Here is a 19,891-nt window from a genome sequence, read left to right on the forward strand (position 1 = left end):
CACGATCCGCTTATAACGCGATGTGATTCTTTGGACCCCAAGCACAGCGTTATAAGGGGGTTGTGCTGTAAAAGTATTTTTATTATTTTTTCATGTTTAACTTTTCTATGATAAAAAAAAAAGCTTTTTGAGGGTATTTACAAGCTATATCTAATATCTTTTGGTGATAAGACCTTATGTCAGTCCTAAAGGTCCCAGGTACATATTTAGCATTCCCCTGGCAAACAGATAAAAATAAACATATTAATTTCTTATAAAATACACTTAAATAAGGCAGTAATTGTAATGTAATGGCGATTTAATCTTTCTAAGGAAAAATAAACTGTATAAAATATGTTTTGTGTTGACCTGTTACATTGAACTGTACCTTTAAAGCAGCAGTCCAGCCTGCTTTTCTTCACTTAACTGAACCGGGGTAACCTTTCTGCGCTTATCCATGGTCCCCCAAGACCCAACCCAGGGAAACCCCAGGATCCAGAGCGTCAGAGGGCTTTGTCCACAAAATTACTACGAGGTCAGCTCTGGCGACCAATAGAACTCGGGATTTAAGGGGTCAGTCCTAGGACCAAAGTCCAGTAATGGCAGTGATGTTTACGGGGTTAGTCTCCCATAAGACCAAGGTGAACTAATGACAGTGACATGTTTGAAGGGTCAGTCCCGCCAAAGACCAAAGTGGACTAATGGCAATGACATGTTTAAGGGGTCAGTCCCTCCTACAGTATGTAGGGTGACCAGATGTCTAGGTTTAGCCGGTCCCGGTTTTAAGCCGTTTGTCCTGGGTCCCGATTTTTTTGGCCACTGTCCCGGTTTTTATCAGCGATGGCCGCGCATGCGCGATTGGCGTGTGCACTCACCGCATGCGCAACATTTGTCCCGGTTTTTCCCGAGACAAATATGGTCACCCTACTCCTAAGAACCAAAGTGTACTAATGGCAGTGACATGCTTAAGGGAACTTTGGTGAATTACACCTTTTTTTTTTTAAACAAAATCTGACACCTACCAGTATTTTTAAATAATGTATTAAATAAAATTAGTTTGTAACATTGGGAGCTGGGACTTGGTAGGTGTGTGATTTCCTCTGGCTGCTCCCTTTCTTCTGATGTCACAGTGTGTTCAACAAGAGTTTGCACAGGCAAATCCCTTCTCTCTCCCGCTACCCTTATCTTTATTGGCTCTCAGCTAGGGGGCTCAGGGTAAAGAAAACACTTAATTGACAAACACTTTTCTATTCAGAAATGCAATTTATAATAATTACCAGAGCAACAAAAGCAGCCAAAGCATTTAGCGCAGTTAGATTTGTTTGAGAAAGCCAATTAGACTGTTAAATTATTCACAAAAAGTTGTTATTTTTGGACGGTTGTGTGGGATGGCACTTTTATCACACTGTGCCTCTGGTTACCTGGATTTCACAAGCTGCCTGCAGGTGGAAGATTTTATAAAATGCTTCTTCCACTGATTCACCCAACGCAACAACTCCATGATTCCGGAGGACAAGAATCTGTGAGATTAAGGACAAAGAATTCGTGTGACATCCTGGGACATAGAAGTTGCAGCTTGTTAGTTTGTAACAGTTGTCAAATATATTTTGCTCTACAGAATATTTGTATTGTACTGTATTTGTATTGTACTGTACGTTCAACATAGCAACACAGGAAATCATGGAGATACAGAAGGTCCACCAAGTTCAACTTTGTGTTTATTCGAATGGCATAATCAGGAGGTCCAGGAGTGACAGGAATGTGATATTAGAGTGAAGAAAGGCGGAGAGACGGAAAGAGAGGAAAGAAGAGAGGAAGAAAAAGAGTGCAAGATAAATAGAGGGGGGGGGGGAGAGAAGGATGGAAAAAAGACATTGTGTGAGAGAGGAAGCAGAAAAAGGGGAATTAAAGAAGATCTACACGGAAAGATGATGATGATTTTTAACATTTAAAGGTGTGTTAGGAGTGGCAGGGAGCAGGAATCGGTCCCAACCTTGCATGTGGGTCCCAGGCACTTCTGGAGTTCAATCCTGTCCTTTTCCTCTTCCATGTCTCCATTATAGTCATAGTACACAACCTCTCCAGCCAGCAGAGCATCGTGGGAAATGGCCAGGAGGCCACACCTCATCGCCGACACCTGCAAGGCAGACAATGATTTCTTACCAGTGGTACGTGTTGGTGCTAAAGGGTATGCAGTAACACTACTTTTTACTTACAGCCCCACAGAACTGATACTTTTTTATTTGCAAGCCCAGAGTACCACGAGTATTTACAAAACCACAATATCACAACTTTTTTTTTATATGCAGATCACAATTTTATATTTACAAACTAATCTACCGTCTACTGTTCTGTGCACCCTTCCTGCTCTCTCTCCTTGCAGATACTGTGGGTGGCAGGGCCAGGCCCATCCCTAGGTTATGTGCTGCCCTTAGGCAAGCACTATTTAGGACACCCTAGGTTGGAAGCAGAGGGCTCTCTGGAGCTGGACCATGTTAATTTCAGCTCCGGGGACCCCCTGCTTCCTGAGATACTTAGGAGGTGCCGGCATCTCCTGCTCAGGTTTAAATATCCCAGTCACATGGGCCACTAGGAAGCCGCAAGGGATGATGTCACGGATTTATATTGACACGTGTTGACAGGACATTTAAAGCAGAGCAGCAGATACCGGCACCCCTATGGATAAAGTGACCAGATTTTCACAAGTAAAAACCGGGACACATCAAAAAAATATTTACAAATCGAATGACATCACTTAAAAATAAATATTAAGATATCTGTCTAAAAGTGTCCCCATTTATGCTGCATCTCTCCCCCCTTCCGCAGTCTCTTTCTCCTCTCCCCCAGTTGCTCTCCTCCTCTTCCCAGTCTCTGTCTCCCCCCCCAGTGTCTCGCTCTCCTTCCCTAAGTGTGTCTCTCCATTCCCCGGTGTTTCAACCTCCCCCCATGTCTCTCTCCCAGAATCTCTCCCTCTCTCACCAGTATCTCTCCCTCTCTCCCCAGTTTCTCCATCCGCAATGTCTCTCTCTCCCCCTCCCCATGTCTCTTTTTCACCCCCTCCCCATGTCTCTCTTTCACCCCCCACCCATGTCTCTCTTTCACCCGCCCTCCCCATATTTCTTTCACCCCCCACCCATGTCTTTCTTTCACCCCCTTTCCTTATATCTCTCTTTCACCCCCACCCCATATCTCTCTATAAACGCCCCCTCCCCATATCTCTCTTTCACCCCTCTTCCCCATGTTTCTCTTTCACCCCCCCCCCCCCAGCTCCCCATGGCACTCACACATTCAATCTCTCTCTCATCTTATCGCACTGCATGCAGCCAGGCAAAGCAGGTGCTGCATGAGCTGCGCATCAGAGTGCCACCTAATGGCTGAAGGAGAAATTGCAGCTGCAGACTGCTTTTCTCTCTGCTCCCGGGAAAACCGGGACATTCAAACAAATACTCGGACAGGGGACATTCCAATGTCAGGGGACATCTGGTCACCCGACCTGTGGACGTAAGTATCTCAGGAATCAGGGAGTCCCTGGAGCTGAAATGAACTAGTTACAGCTCCAGAGACCTCCTGCTTCAATCCCACAACTATTAAAAAATAAATAAAAGCAGGAGTGGTGCTACACTTTCCCTCTTGCCAGGGTGAGTGCACGCTGGCGTACGTGCGCTTTGCGCGTGATGTCACACGTGCCTTTAGCTGCAGCAATTTGTGACCTGGGTAGACACGACTGGGAAGCATGTCGGGGGGGGGCATGCCGGAGGCGTGACGTCACCCTCATTGGACGAACCGCTCACAGACCTTGCCGTCGCGCCGCAGAATCAAATTTATTTGACTCTTTGCGCGCTGTGTGCCCCATCGTGCTGGCGCATGCGCGGTTTATGGCCGTGATCATTGCCTTAAGCGCGGAGTACATTTTTGGCGCTATATAAATAAAGACATACAACACAATTAAGTCTTTTTGATCACGCCATGCGCGCGGTTGCTCGCTTGGTCGCGCCCACCCTGGTCGCAGCCTTAGTAAATTTCATTCTGCGGCACGACGGCCGGGTCACATGGCAGTTCACACTATGAGGGCGAACCAGCTCCGTGATGTCACGGCCACGCCCCCGACATGCCTCCTCGTCGCGTCTAGCCAGGCCACAAATCGCTGCAGCTAAAGCCGTGCGTGACGTCACGCTCAAGGTCGCAAGCGCGTGCTCACCCTGGCTGCGGCCTACGACATGCCGCCCATAGGCAGTGCCTTACCTGCTTACGATGAATTCCAAATCTGTCATGCGCTCAGGCATACAGCTGCAACAACTGACACCCTGAAGGGTCAGTAAACTGACAGTGGAACAGTGCTAGGAGGGTACAGGGGGACCACCATGGGGGTCGGGGCTCAGGGGCGCAATGCTTACCCCTGTCAGCTCATCCATCATGGATCCTAGCCCTCCTTGGCTCGTGTTCCGGTGCGTGCGTCCGATGAAGGTATGCAGATGAATGGGGATTGAAGACGGCGCCACAGCAGTCAATCAGTAGAGTTTTTGAACTCTACTGATTGACTGGTGTGGCGCCGTCTTCAATCCCCATTCACCTTACCTGCTAACGGCCTAGGAACGGGCCTGGGCGGGGGCCCTGCGGGTATCAATGGAAGGGGAGTGGTTATCTTACCGCTGCGGTGGCAGGAGTGTGCAGCTGGATGATACACCTGACATCTGGTCGTGCAGAGTAGATAGCAGAGTGCAGGATGAAGTCACACGTGTCCGCCTCAAAGTTGGTGCTGCCTTTCTCCACCATCTCCCCCAAAATGTTCACCTTGACCTGGAGGGAAACCGAGGGAAATGTTACATATTTTGTATCTTTCGAAGGAACTTTCAGGGTCCAAAATTTGAGTGACATTGTCCAAATTTGTCAGACACATTTATATTGACTGTTAAGCGGAAGATGTATTTAAACTTCTGCGAATAATCTGACTGAAAGATGTCAACCTCCAGAGACTGAAATCAGTAAGATTTGGAGATTCTGTACCAAAAATAAATATAATTTTAATGGAAAAAGTTCTTATTTATTTTTTTATCAGTGCGATCCCATTGAAGTCTATAAAATGCTTGTGCTAAAAGTCAGTGAAACTGACTCCAAATTAGTGCGATTTATGGAAAATCAGTGAGAGCTGGCAGGTTTTCTAACTTATAACAGGAACCTCACATTTTTGAGTTGTTGGACACCAGGAGGTATGTATCAAAGAAAAAGTGATGCAGTTCTGGGGTAAAAACAGTGTTGCCTTGAGGTGTAGACCCCAATGGGTATAAGTATTAACATAGAGAAGTTTTGCTTTGATGGTGAGTGTTTTGAACCAAGGGATGTCATACGTAAGAACAGTTTCTTAGATCTGATGCAGGATGTTAGACATGCGCCACTTCAGATAAAGACGACTGTTTTTGGTAAATAAAAGGGAATAACACACAGACGCATAATGTGATACGTCTCGTTATAATCTGTGCATTGTGTAATTCCTCCTATTGTACACAAAGAATATGATGCATCTAATTATAATCTGTGTATCATGTAACTCCTCCCTAACTCCTCCTATTGTACACACAGAATATATTACGTCATTATAACCTGTGCATCATGTAACTCCTCCCTAACTCCTCCTATTGTACTCACAGAATATGTTACATCCCATTATAATCTGTGCATCATGTAACTCCTCCCTAATTCCTCCTATTGTACTCACAGAATATGTTACATCTCATTATAATCTGTGCATCATGTAACTCCTCCCTAACTCCTCCTATTGTACTCACAGAATATGTTACATCTCATTATAATCTGTGCATCATGTAACTCCTCCCTAACTCCTCCTATTGTACACACAGAATATAATACATCCCATTATAATCTTTGCATCATCTAACTCCTCCCTAACTCCTCCTATTGTACTCACAGAATATAATACCTCATTATTATCTGTGCATCATGTAACTCCTCCCTAACTCCTCCTATTGTACACACAGAATATAATACATCTCATTATAATCTGTGCATCATGTGACTCCTCCCTAACTCCTCCTATTGTACTCACAGAATATGTTACATCTCATTATAATCTGTGCATCATGTAACTCCTCCCTAACTCCTCCTATTGTACTCACAGAATATGTTACATCTCATTATAATCTGTGCATCATGTAACTCCTCCCTAACTCCTCCTATTGTACACAGAGAACATGATACATCTCATTATAATCTGTGCATCATGTAACTCCTCCCTAACTCCTCCTATTGTACTCACAGAATATGTTACATCTCATTATAATCTGTGCATCATGTAACTCCTCCCTAACTCCTCCTATTGTACTCACAGAATATGTTACATCTCATTATAATCTGTGCATCATGTAACTCCTCCCTAACTCCTCCTATTGTACACACAGAATATAATACATCTCATTATAACCTGTGCATCATGTAACTCCTCCCTAACTCCTCCTATTGTACACACAGGATATGATACATCTCATTATAATCTGTGCATCGTGTAACTTCTCCCTAACTCCTCCTATTGTACACACAGAATCTCATTATAATCTGTGCATCATGTATCTCCTCCCTAACTCCTCCTATTGTACACACAGAATATATTACGTCATTATAACCTGTGCATCATGTAACTCCTCCCTAACTCCTCCTATTGTACTCACAGAATATGTTACATCTCATTATAATCTGTGCATCATGTAACTCCTCCCTAACTCCTCCTATTGTACACACAGAATATGATACATCCCATTATAATCTGAGCATCATGTAACTCCTCCCTAACTCCTCCTATTGTACACACAGGATATGATACATCTCATTATAATCTGTGCATCGTGTAACTTCTCCCTAACTCCTCCTATTGTACATACAGAATATGTTACGTCATTATAATCTGTGCATCATGTATCTCCTCCCTAACTCCTCCTATTGTACACACAGAATATGATACATCTCATTATAATCTGTGCATCATGTAACTCCTCCCTAACTCCTCCTATTGTACACACAGAATATGTTACATCTCATTATAATCTGTGCATCATGTATCTCCTCCCTAACTCCTCCTATTGTACACACAGAATATGATACATCTCATTATAACCTGTGCATCATGTATCTCCTCCCTAACTCCTCCTATTGTACACACAGAATATGATACATCTCATTATAATCTGTGCATCATGTAACTCCTCCCTAACTCCTCCTATTGTACACACAGAATATATTACGTCATTATAATCTGTGCATCATGTATCTCCTCCCTCACTCCTCCTATTGTACACACAGAATATATTACGTCATTATAACCTGTGCATCATGTATCTCCTCCCTAACTCCTCCTATCGTACACACAGAATATGTTACATCTCATTATAATCTGTGCATCATGTAACTCCTCCCTAACTCCTCCTATTGTACTCACAGAATATGTTACATCTCATTATAATCTGTGCATCATGTAACTCCTCCCTAACTCCTCCTATTACACACACAGAATATGTTACATCTCATTATAACCTGAGCATCATGTAACTCCTCTCTAATTCCTCCTATTGTACACACAGAATCTCATTATAATCTCCACATCATGTAACTCCTCCCTAACTCCTCCTATTGTACACACAGAATCTCATTATAATCTGTGCATCATGTATCTCCTCCCTAACTCCTCCTATTGTACACACAGAATATGATACATCTCATTATAATCTGTGCATCATGTAACTCCTCCCTAACTCCTCCTATTGTACTCACAGAATATGTTACATCTCATTATAATCTGTGCATCATGTAACTCCTCCCTAACTCCTCCTATTACACACACAGAATATGTTACATCTCATTATAACCTGAGCATCATGTAACTCCTCTCTAATTCCTCCTATTGTACACACAGAATCTCATTATAATCTCCACATCATGTAACTCCTCCCTAACTCCTCCTATTGTACACACAGAATCTCATTATAATCTGTGCATCATGTAACTCCTCCCTAACTCCTCCTATTACACACACAGAATATGTTACATCTCATTATAACCTGAGCATCATGTAACTCCTCCCTAACTCCTCCTATTGTACACACAGAATCTCATTATAATCTGTGTATCATGTAACTCCTCCCTAACTCCTCCTATTGTACACACAGAATCTCATTATAATCTGTGCATCATGTAACTCCTCCCTAACTCCTCCTATTACACACACAGAATATGTTACATCTCATTATAACCTGAGCATCATGTAACTCCTCCCTAACTCCTCCTATTGTACACACAGAATCTCATTATAATCTGTGTATCATGTAACTCCTCCCTAACTCCTCCTATTACACACACAGAATATGTTACATCTCATTATAACCTGAGCATCATGTAACTCCTCTCTAATTCCTCCTATTGTACACACAGAATCTCATTATAATCTGTGCATCATGTAACTCCTCCCTAACTCCTCCTATTGTACACACAGAATATGATACATCTCATTATAATCTGTGCATCATGTAACTCCTCCCTAACTCCTCCTATTGTACACACAGAATATATTACATTTCATAACATGTGCATCATGTAACTCCTACTGATACTCCCCAAGGCCCAAACTGCGGCAGAGAGGGCAAATCTGAAAGAAAACACTTTGACACATTGGTGCAGGATGAAAATGCACCGGTTTTGCTCCAAAATTGCCTCGATACATAGACCTCCAAGTGTTTTTTTTTTTTTAAGTTAATATTTTGATAACCCTTTTACATAAAATCATGACACTGGATAAAGAGATGACCTTTCAAGGGTTCTGAAATATCTACAAAGCTAAAATCATAAAGATTTTGAAGCTGCCAAATTAGGTATGTTGTATATAAACTGCATGTAAACTTATTTCCAGTAAATTATCACATAGTTACATAGTAGATGAGGTTGAAAAAGACGTATACACCCATCAAAATCAACCTTTGCAAAAGTTAGACGACATATACTTTATCCTATATTTGTACTGTACTTAGAGTATATTGATCCAGACAAAGGCAAACTAAAAACCCCAGTGAAATATCATCTAATGATATTTTATAAGGGGAAAAATAATTGTCAATCAGATTACTCCCTGGATCAACATCCTTCCCTTGTTTACTGATTTGGTATAAAAAGATGCCCAACCTTTTTTTGAACAAATCTATTGTATCTGCCATCACAATCTCCATGGGTAATGAATTCCACATTGTCACTGCACTTACTGTAAAGAACCCTTTCCTTTGTGGCTGGTGAAATCTCCTTTACTCCAACCTTAAGGCTGAGATTATAGTTACTGCGTGTGCGTGCGCGACGGAGCGCGTGCACGTGGCGCACGCCTGTCATTGCGCGAATGTGAACTCTGCTTCTCAGCGATGTTCAGGCGATGCGAACTGTGTGACATAGGCGTGACAGTGACGTCACCTGAGCGGTTCGCCCTCATTGGCTGAATCGCTTCACGTGACACGGCCGTTTTTTGGAACGACAAAATATTTTGTCTTTCCAAAACGCGGTCGCACTGTCGCGCGGTCGTGGTCGTGAGCACTATGGGTAACTACATTGGAAGCACGGTATTTGTTTCTGCGGCGTCGCCGGCCATATAATCGCGGCCTAAGGAATGACCTGTGTCCTTTATACTGCCCTTGGAATGAATAGTAGTTATGGAAGCTCCTTGTATTGTCCCCAAATATATTTGCATATAGCTATGATATCCCCTCTTCGACGCCTCTTTTCTAATGTGATCTAATTTAGGTAGCCTCTCCTCATAAATCAGATTATCCATTTCCCTTTATTAACATGATGTTTCTCCTATTATTAAAGGCTAATTCCAGCATGATTATAGATCATGTGAAAACTGATTGAAAAAATATGGCTTTTATCTAGGGTGCTCAGACGTCCTGGTTTTTACACTAACATCCCGTGTTGCTAATGTCCAGGTTTTGCTGGAAGCAGAGAGGAGCAGGGGCTGCAGCTGCAATTTGTTCTCCAGCCATGAGGTGGCGCTGCGCAGCTCATGCAGCTTCTCTCCCTGGCTGCAGTGTGCTATGTTAATGAGAACAGGTAAGAAAAAGTGTCTGTGTGTGGTGTGTGTCTGTGTGTGCCTCAGTCAGCAGGCTCTGTTAAGAGCAGACTCCAATGCCAACCTGGAAATGTTGTCTGTAGAGGCTGAGAAGAGAAACCCAAAAACATATTTTAGGAGCTCTAATGATAAGTCACTGGACCCACTACCCATAACTCTCCCAGTAGACAAACTACTCCTGTGTCCTTGTCCTGGAACAGGACTGTTTACTTTTCTGTTTCCCTTTGCAGCTCTGACTGCCAGCCTTCTCTATTTGGTTGTATGCTTTCCCTGCATCTGTAACTCCCAGTGCATGTGGAAACTGCTACATTTTAGATACATTCCCCTCTCCAGACTGCCAGAAGTTGGTTGCCCTGACAACCTCTCAAGTCCTCCTAGCTAGGTGGATTTTCCCAACTCCCCTGTCTGTGCTCCCAGTTAGTGCAGTCCTGTTACTGTTCCTGTGTGACAGTAATATCACACTTCCTTTTATCCATTTGCAGCCTGAGTGAGTACACCTTTCTTCTATCTACTCCCTTGCAAGGCAATCCGTTTTGACCTTCCCCCCATACCAAAGCACCTTCACCTAGAGAAGCACTCTCTCACCACACAATACCATCTACAAGTACCTTTGATTTCTGTGACTTCCCCAATAAAGTTAAGAAAATATAAAAGGACTTGGTGTGCTTTCAAAAGGGGATGGGTTCAGCTATCTGGTCTCATTCATATCCTACATATGACCCCGTGGTTCTAGTATAGTCCTAACACCCTCTTGGTTATTACTGTATGCCAGGAGCAGCAGAATTTCTTTACGCAAAATCAGCATGCCTAAAATGGCAATATTATCTATGCTGAGACTACTTTAAATTACATAGCGGGCATGCAGGGAATGCAATGTGTTAAAAGATGTGCTTCTTTGCCACCCACATGTGAAACGCTGCCTCAATTCCTCTCCTGCTCCAGAGAACTCTTTCTACTTGCAAGCTCCTTGGACACTGTGACGTTTAGGCACGTACTGTAGTGTAGAGGTTCAGTAGTCAATAAAGGTAATAATCAGTGGAAGTGGTTGCTGAATGTAAAATAGCAGGAGGAAGAAACGTTAGGCCCCGATTATAGTGGCCGTGTGCAAGCACAAATGTGTGTTCCTCAATGAGGCCGCCCATAGTGCACGCAGAGCGACAGCGTGGGCGATTTTTGAAAATACAATTTAATTTTTTTTTCTTGTGACGGCCGCGTCACGTGAGCGGTTCAGCCAATGAGGGCGAAGCAGCCTGGTGACGTGTCCGCTACGGCTCCCCATGCCCCCTGTTGCTCGCGTGACGTCACGCGCTGAGCAACGCATGCGCACGCCACAACTATAATCGCGGCCTTAGAAGTGAAGTTGAAAAAAGAGCCGAATGGTTTCCATACCCCTGGGGGTTTATAATGTCCAAGTGCAGACCTAATTTTCCTTGTATAATTTAGCAACATACAGTATATTTTAATAAAAAGAAAGCACCCAGTAACATCTCTACCATTTTCAACTGTTGTTTCAACATTTAAAGTTATTTTTTAATAACTTTCCAAATGTAAGTGTAGCCCCCTGTAAACAGCACAGGCTATACCTATCTTCCTTCTACTGTGGTAAGTCCTGTTAAGGGCAGGCACCAGTAATCATCATGGGTTTTCCCCCTTCCAAGCCCTGCCCTGAGTGGTAGATGCAGGCCTCTGACTCTGCTGCGGGCGTGAGACAGAGATGCGGTTCTGCTGACATCATGAGGGGTGGGGCTGACTCTATATTTAGCAGCCAACTCCGGTAAGTGGCAGTGGTCTGTTGGCGCTGGTCGAGCTGTCTGTCCGAGGAGTTGGAGGAGACAGTGCGGTCTCACCTGTACAGCCGTGCAGGAGCAGAGAGAGGAGCGGAGAGACTCAGCCACTTTGAGTAGAGCTGATAGTATTATAGACCCGGTGGACCAATGCCCCTCACCCCCTGTCTGGGGTGATGGGGAGAATCCATTCCCCACCCCGAGGGTAACCTCGGAGGTGGGCAGCGGGGTATTGACGCTCCAGCCCAGACCATCCTGTCGGGGGGGAGAGACTTGGAGGGAAGGAGAGGAGGAAAGACCGGTGAAGGGAGGAGAGCGGAGTAATTAACAAGACATTGCTGTTGTTGTTGTGGCTGCTGGACGCCACTACATTTGAGTCACTGATCTGACCAATAAAGAGACAATCCTTTTTACCCAAACACTGTATGTGAGTTTGAAGCATTTACCCTGGGACCAAGGGGGTTCTTCTATACAGGTCCTATCCCATATTCCTGGGAGTATAGAAGATGGAGGCGCTGCACCACTAAGAAAGCATGGAGGCTACCACCCCAGAAGCCTGGTCCTGTCTCCCCAATAACAACGCGGGAAGCTCAGGCCCTCCTGTTCCTCGCAAGTATGAACCACCACTATGCATGTAATCTGCCCTCACGCACCCTAGACACCACAGATGAGTCTGGGGGGGGGGAATAAGGGTTACATTTGGAGGCGCTGCTGAGATGCCAGAACAGGCCAGGCTGACAGCGAGACGGAACAGGAAGAGTGAGATGCACTCTCCGTGCAAGTGCTGGAGAAGGAAGGGTGCAATTGCACATACCGAGGGTAGTCAGAGGAGCGTAGACTCTCGCACAGTACGCCTTGGGCGCCCTTAGGAGGTGGCGTAGGAGGGGTGAATAGTTATAGCTGACCGAGTCCCTTGAGGCAGATAGCGTGAGGCAACTGGGGGGGTCAGCCTGTTAACTAGTCCAGGGACCATGGCCCAGGGCCCGCACTATGAGTGACCAAAAGTAGGAGACGCCCGTACCTAGAAAGGAGAGGTACACTAGCTATCACCCACACAGACGCACCACAGAGCACTTGCAACGTAGACACCGAGTACAGTGCATGGAGGAGAGGAGTTCCGCTGAACCTGGGGTAAACTCACCTCATTTTAGTGGGATACAGAAACAGAATGCAGAGCACACATTTGGAGGTCAGTCAGTGTTTAGGTACGAGATACCCAGTAGACACTGAGAATAGGGCACATGGACATTTGGAGGACTCATCCAAGATGGCGTCCGTCCCTACATGTGCTCCGCGGAGCAAGAGAGGTGATCTAAAATGGCGGTTTCCGCCAATCCTGGAGCAAGCACGTGAAATGTGCAAAGAGACAGTGAGATCAATGTGGCTGGATATGTGCAAGAGTCTGGCGCCAAACCCAGATTCCTTGCAAGAGGAGCGGAGCAGCGCGAAAGCCGAAAGCCCACCCACCTGTGCAGTGGCTGGACAGAAAACCAGGCCACGTCACACCGAAGGAGAAAAAGCCCCGCCTCTGGATTCCACCAGAGGGAGGAGGCCACAGGAGAGCCAATCAGGAGAGTCCTCCCCAGCGAAAGGGAGGGACCGGAAGCCAGAGCGAAGAGCTTCACTTTTGTCTGGCACTCGAGGAGCAAGAAGCAAGGAGCTAAAACACTGAGCTGTTCCAACCCTGAGCGAACCATGTCCGAGATGAATACTTCCATTTACCAAGTACCAGGAGGCTTACTGGTAGTGGAGGTAGCTGAGCAGGAATACCTCCGGTGTTTGTGCGTCCACTGCGGGATACCGGGCGCGGTACCAAGCACCAAGGCCCGATGCCCTCAATGTGGCACGTTTTACCTTTGGCCGAACGAGCCGTGGCCTTTGATCGAAACCCCGCGGGGTGCCTCTGCGGGAACATTGACGGAGGTGGCGGAAGGCAAAGACAAGACTGCCCTGGTTCCCCGTTACACCCAAGCGGGAGGAACTAAGGCCCAGCCCGCTACCGGGCCGAGCGAGCTGTCGACAGAGAAGAGTGCGACCGCAGCAGAGGAACCGATCTTGATTTCCTCGGAGGAAGAGGTTGGCGTGACATCGGTGGCGATGCGCCTACCGGCGAACCACCCCAAAGGCATCAAGAGAGAGCAGACGAGTCCGGAGACCATCCGACAGCGAGCGCTGGTGAGGCCGGAGGCCCGTAAGAGTCCCACGGCCGTGGTGACTCCCAGTGCGACGGAGACCGAGACGATCCTAGAGGAGCCCGATATCATCAAAAAGCAGCAGAGCGGTAAGGAGACTCCACCACCCCCTTACTCCCACCAGGCGCAGACCGCAACCACGGCGGACGAGAAAGAGAGGCTTGAGACCTACTTGTCCGGTCGTGCACCGGATGCTCCGCCACCGCCCATGCCGGTCCTCGACGCACTTCCGGTGCGTGACCACGGAGCGGGTGGAGATTCTGCGGGCGATCCTGATGACGTCGTTTCCGGTTCCACCGGAAAGAGAAGGCCTGGAGGAGTGTTCTCCTCACGAAGCACAGATTCAGCCATTGCCCTGGCTTCCTTACAGAGTCGAGGCCCCTCCCGAGAAGCCAGAAGCATGGCGGAGAGCGCATCTAAGAAAATGTCCCTTGGGCAGGGTATCACCCGCTTACTGGACAATGATATGGACGTTCCCCAAGCCCCAGCCCCTAGCTCCATTGCCCCGGCCACTGCCCCTGCCCCGTCACGAGTGGTGCCACCGGGACCTACCAGGGATAAGTTATGTAAATACCCCAAATACTCCAAAGACTTCCGGGATTGGGAGTTGAGTGATGAGGGGTCGGATGGGGAGATACCGTATTCAAGTGTTATACCTGTGCCTAACCCTGTGCTGTTTTCTCCTGCAGCTAGAGGGAGGGCCCGTGGGTCCCACACTCCAGTAGAGGCTGGGCCTACCAGCAAAGTGGTTCACAAAATTAACCCTACTACGTATTATAATGCAAAGGGGAGAAGAGATTGCTCGCGATCTACTGATGCGGGTACGTCCGGTGTATCATCTCAGGTAGAGTCTGAGGTAGAACGCACTAGTCATTCCGCAGAGTACGAACACCGTGGCAAATGGTGGGCGCCTTTGTTCACCGGATACCACAAGGGGATGGACCGTACACGGTTCTTATTAATTAAGAATAATGTAGTAGATCATTGGTGGGCGGCTGGTTCTTTCACTCCACAGGAGGTGGAGGATGAGTTAGATCATAGGTTCTGGGAGATAGAACAGAAACTTGTTGTACCTCGAGGCCCCAGTATCTTATATGATGACGTAGCTCCAGAAGAGCCTCTGTTTTGGGTACTGCCGAGCAGGGCAGGGCACCGCAAACTCACCAAACTAAGTCGAGCTGATCGGGCCATAGTTGCTAGATACCGGCAGTCCCACGGGTATGAGTATTCCTATGTGCCTGAGCCCATCATGAGGGAAATTGAAGAGAACCGAGACAGTTGGCTTAGGGAGGCAGTCCAGGAATACCTTCGGACCAAGTTCGGTCAGGGAGGGTATCATAATGAGGATAAGATAAGCGAATTGGTCCGCATATGGAGCATAGGTAGATGTATCTACATGCACGGTGTTACATACAGGCCTGAGCATGGGCCGGTCCAATCGTTCGCTGTGACCGTCACGGATCATAATGGACGGCGGGTAAGAAAGCCTGATCCAAAGCATTATCTGTAGGGTTCTCCATGTAGGGAATACCCGGTTGTATTCATACTAAACTACCTCATTATGCAATGTATGATGACAATGTCTCATGTGTGCTGTTTACCAGGTTGTTCACCGCAGGATGGGTCTGCTAAAACTAGGTCCAAGTGGGGACCATTGGATTCCACCATAGGGAGAGTGTAGCCCCCTGTAAACAGCACAGGCTATACCTATCTTCCTTCTACTGTGGTAAGTCCTGTTAAGGGCAGGCACCAGTAATCATCATGGGTTTTCCCCCTTCCAAGCCCTGCCCTGAGTGGTAGATGCAGGCCTCTGACTCTGCTGCGGACGTGAGACAGAGAGGCGGTTCTGCTGACATCATGAGGGGTGGGGCTGACTCTATACTTAGCAGCCAACTCCTGTAAGTGGCAGTGGTCTGTTGGCGTTGGTCGAGCTGTCTGTCCGAGGAGTTGGAGGCGACAGTGCGGTCTCACCTGTACAGCCGTGCAGGAGCAGAGAGAGGAGCGGAGAGACTCAGCCACTTTGAGTAGAGCTGATAGTAATATAGACCCGGTGGACCAATGCCCCTCACCCCCTGTCTGGGGTGAAGGGGAGAATCCATTCCCCACCCCGAGGGTAACCTCGGAGGTGGGCAGCGGGGTATTGACGCCCCAGCCCAGACCATCCTGTCGGAGGAGAGACTTGGAGGGAAGGAGAGGAGGAAAGACCGGTGAAGGGAGGAGAGCGGAGTAATTAGCAAGACATTGCTGTTGTTGTTGTGGCTGCTGGTCGCCACTACATTTGGAGTCGCTGATCTGACCAATAAAGAGACAATACTTTTTACCCAAACACCGTGTGTGAGTCTGAAGCATTTACCCTGGGACCAAAGGGGTTCTTCTATACAGGTCCTATCCCATATTCCTGGGAGTATAGAAGATGGAGGCGCTGCACCACTAAGAAAGCATGGAGGCTACCACCCCAGAAGCCTGGTCCTGTCTCCCCAATAACAACGCGGGAAGCTCAGGCCCTCCTGTTCCTCGCAGGTATGCACCACCACTACGCATGTAATCTGCCCTCACGCACACTAGACACCACAGATGAGTCTGGGTAATAAGGGTTACATAAGCATGAAAGCCAAACTACAGTGATCACAATGATAAATACCGGGGATTATAAAATTAATATTGGTTTTGTTAGAGGTTAGGTAAAGTTATCTGACCAAGACAAGAAAATTTGCACTGAACAGTTTTTTTTTACATCAATATTTTTCAAATTAACAGAACCTGGAGTGTTTACAATGAAGTACAGTATGTGATCAGGATTAAAAACAAGTAAAGGGAAAGCAATTTAAACAAATAACAATGCTTTTGGTCTACTTCTGTGGTAGTACATTTTTAACCACTTCATGAATGAATAAATATTAACCACTATTTTGAGTGCGAGTGTGTGTGTTTGTAAGTATGTGGGTAATCGTGTGCATCTGTGAATATGTGGGTAAGCGTGTGCATCTGTGAATATGTGGGTAAGTGTGTGTTGGTTTGTGATTATGTAGGTAAGTGTGTGGGTCTGTGTATGGGGGTAATTGTGTGGGTCCAGGCCCAAGGCTGTTAGCAGGTAAGGCAGCACCTATGGGTGGCAGGTCTGTGGAGGTAGCAAGAGGAAGAGAGTAGCGTAGAGTTTTTATTTTTTTTAACATTTTCTTTTAAAGCTACAGCCCAAGCAATATCCTTCATGTGTCCTTTTCTTTATTTTTATTTTTTTATAATAAATCAGTTCTGTACTAGGAGAAAATACTTGTAGCCATGGGCGTCCGCAGGAGGGGGCAAGGGGGGGCGCTTGCCCCCCCTTGATCCAGGGCCGCAAACAGGGGGGGCACAGGGGGGACTGCTTCCCGGGCCCCGTGGGTCAGGCCGGGCCCCGTGGGTCAGGCCTGGCCCCCTGCGCGGCCGGGCACCAGTTAATTAAATAAATTTAAAAAAAAAAAGTTAAAAAAAATGGTGCCGATTCCCCGCGGTCCCGGCGAGCATGCGCAGGGCAAGCAGGGCCCGCTTCCCCCCGCTCCCAAAGTGGGACGGAGGGGGAAGTACAAGCCAAGCTCCTCTGCGGCCCGCTCCCCCTCCCGCTCCCAAAGTGGGATGGAGGGGGAAGTACCAGCTCCTCTGCGGCCTGCTCCTAACGTGGGACGGAGGGGGAAGTACCAGCTCCTCCTGCGGCCCGCTTCCCCCCTTGGCCAGCTTCCCGCGCACCCACCTCCCACGTGCCCCCCGGCCCACCTCCCGTGGCCTTGCCCCCCCCCGAAGCCCACGTCCCGTGCCCCCCCCGAGCCCTCCTCCCGCGCCCCCTCCCCAAGCCCACCTCCCGTCCCTGGCAGCTGCCACGGGGATATCGGGGGCAGAAGGGGATATCGGGGGCAGGAGGGGGAAGCGTCCGGCGACAAGCTGCACCCACCCGGTCAAGGTAAGTCACCCCACCCAGTCACTGTCACCCACTGTCACTGTCACCATAACCCACTGTCACTGTTACCCACTGTCACCATTACCCACTGTCAACGTCAACCACTGTCACTGTCACCCACCCAGTCACTGACTGTCACTTACCCAGTCACTGTCACCCACCCAGTCACTGTCAAGTCACTGTCCCACCCAGTCACTGTCTCCCACCCACCCAGTAACTGTCTCCCACCCACCCAGTAACTGTCTCCCACCCACCCAGTCACTGTCTCCCACCCACCCAGTCACTGTCACCCACCCTCCCAGTCACTGTCACACAGTCACTCTCTCCCACCGTCATTCACCCACCATCATTCAGCCACCCACATTCAACATTCACCCACCCACTGTCATTCACCCACTGTCATTCACCCATCCACCCACCCACCATCATTCATCCACCCACCTACCGTCATTAACCCACCCACCCACCCACCGTCATTCAACCGTCATTCACCCACCCACCCACTGTCATTCACCCACCCACTGTCATTCACCCAAAGACCCACCGTCATTCACCCACTCACCCACTCACCCACTGTCATTGTACTGTCATTCACCCACTCACCAACCCCGGCAGGCAGACACATGTTTTTTGTTGAAAATATAAAAATAAACAGGTTGCATTGTAATGTTTTATTCTGTATCACAATAAGAAAACAGTTAAGTAAAAGTTGCGCTCTAAAAGATATTTTTTCGTGGTAGGTGCGCTATGGGTTCGGGGGAGGGGGGGCGCTATGGGTTCGGGGGGGGCCTGCTCCTTTCATGTCCTGGGCCCCATGATTTCTGTTGGCGGCTCTGCCTGGATCACTCGCAGTCCTGGGCTGTTTTTGGCATTTATGGCGCCGTACAGTACGTTAACGGCGCTATAAATGCCAAAAACAGACTCTGGGTGGACCGGGACGGAGGTGGGTGGACCGGGACGGGGGTGGGTGCCCCTGGCTCCGCGGCAGGCAGCTAGTGGTAGGCTAGCCTATGCTGCTACGCAGGAGGAAGCGCAGCGCACTGTCATTGGTAGCACTCGGGAGTGATGCGGCTCTCATTGGTAACACTACCTACCAATGAAAGCCGTCTCACTCCCAAGTCGGGACCAATCTGTGCCGCAGCCGGGACCGCCATTGCGCTGCGTATATAAATTATGCCCCTCCCCCCCGAAAAAATTTCTGCGGACGCCCATCCTTTTTACAAATCAACTCTAAATTACATTTTTTATGTATTATAATGTAACAAGCATTCTCTGTTTCTATAGCAACCATTTACAAAGTCACAACTTCCTCTTCTGAAACAGGCTCTGGCACACCCCTGTTTGAGCTCGCCCTCTCTCTAGCAGTGCACCAATTGTATCTAGTGACTGCCTGGTCACATGATCTTCCCCACAGAACTTTGCATCTTTGGTGCTCTTCTACTGCACTGATGGCCATTTAGTGAACCCCCGAACAGAATCTTTGCCGATCGATTGGCAACTTAGCTAATTACTGTGTGGATTGTAATGATGCACATATTAACGGGGAAAACAAAAAAAAACAAATTGCAGCTTGGACTGCTGCTTTAAAATGGTATCTCTGCTCAAGTTTAAAGCCCCTGGTCACACGGGCCAATTGGAAACCACATATGATGTCACGGCTTCCTATTAGCCCATGTGATGGGACATCTAAACCTGAGCTGAGATACGCACCTTCCTAGGGTGTGCGGGTATCTCAAGAAGCAGGGGGTCCCACAGCTTAAATAAATGGGGAGCAGCCCCGGAGACCCCCTGCTTTCAATGTGGGGGAGGGGGGCTTGATTTTTTTGTGAAAAGATTTTCTGGGAAATTCTTTTTTTGGGGGGCGGGGGGGTGTCTGTGAGTTTGTGTGAGTGTGTAA

At 47.6% G+C, this 19,891-nt stretch overlaps 1 protein-coding gene across 7 annotated transcripts in view; it reads right to left on the reverse strand.

Annotated features, from left to right (window-relative positions):
- The window catches only part of ADD2 (adducin 2), a 93,594-nt gene that overhangs the window by 18,438 nt on the left and 55,265 nt on the right, over positions 1–19,891 (reverse strand). For all 7 annotated transcript variants that reach the window (XM_075601348.1, XM_075601350.1, XM_075601351.1 and 4 more), the window contains 3 exons: positions 4,627–4,776; positions 1,973–2,116; positions 1,401–1,499 (listed from right to left, as the gene is read on the reverse strand). In XM_075601348.1, coding sequence (XP_075457463.1) covers positions 1,401–1,499; positions 1,973–2,116; positions 4,627–4,776 — 393 coding nt within the window. The remainder of the gene's footprint in view (positions 1–1,400; positions 1,500–1,972; positions 2,117–4,626; positions 4,777–19,891) is intronic.

This window comes from Ascaphus truei, chromosome 5 (genome assembly GCF_040206685.1).
Source record: "Ascaphus truei isolate aAscTru1 chromosome 5, aAscTru1.hap1, whole genome shotgun sequence".
NCBI lineage: Eukaryota > Metazoa > Chordata > Amphibia > Anura > Ascaphidae > Ascaphus > Ascaphus truei.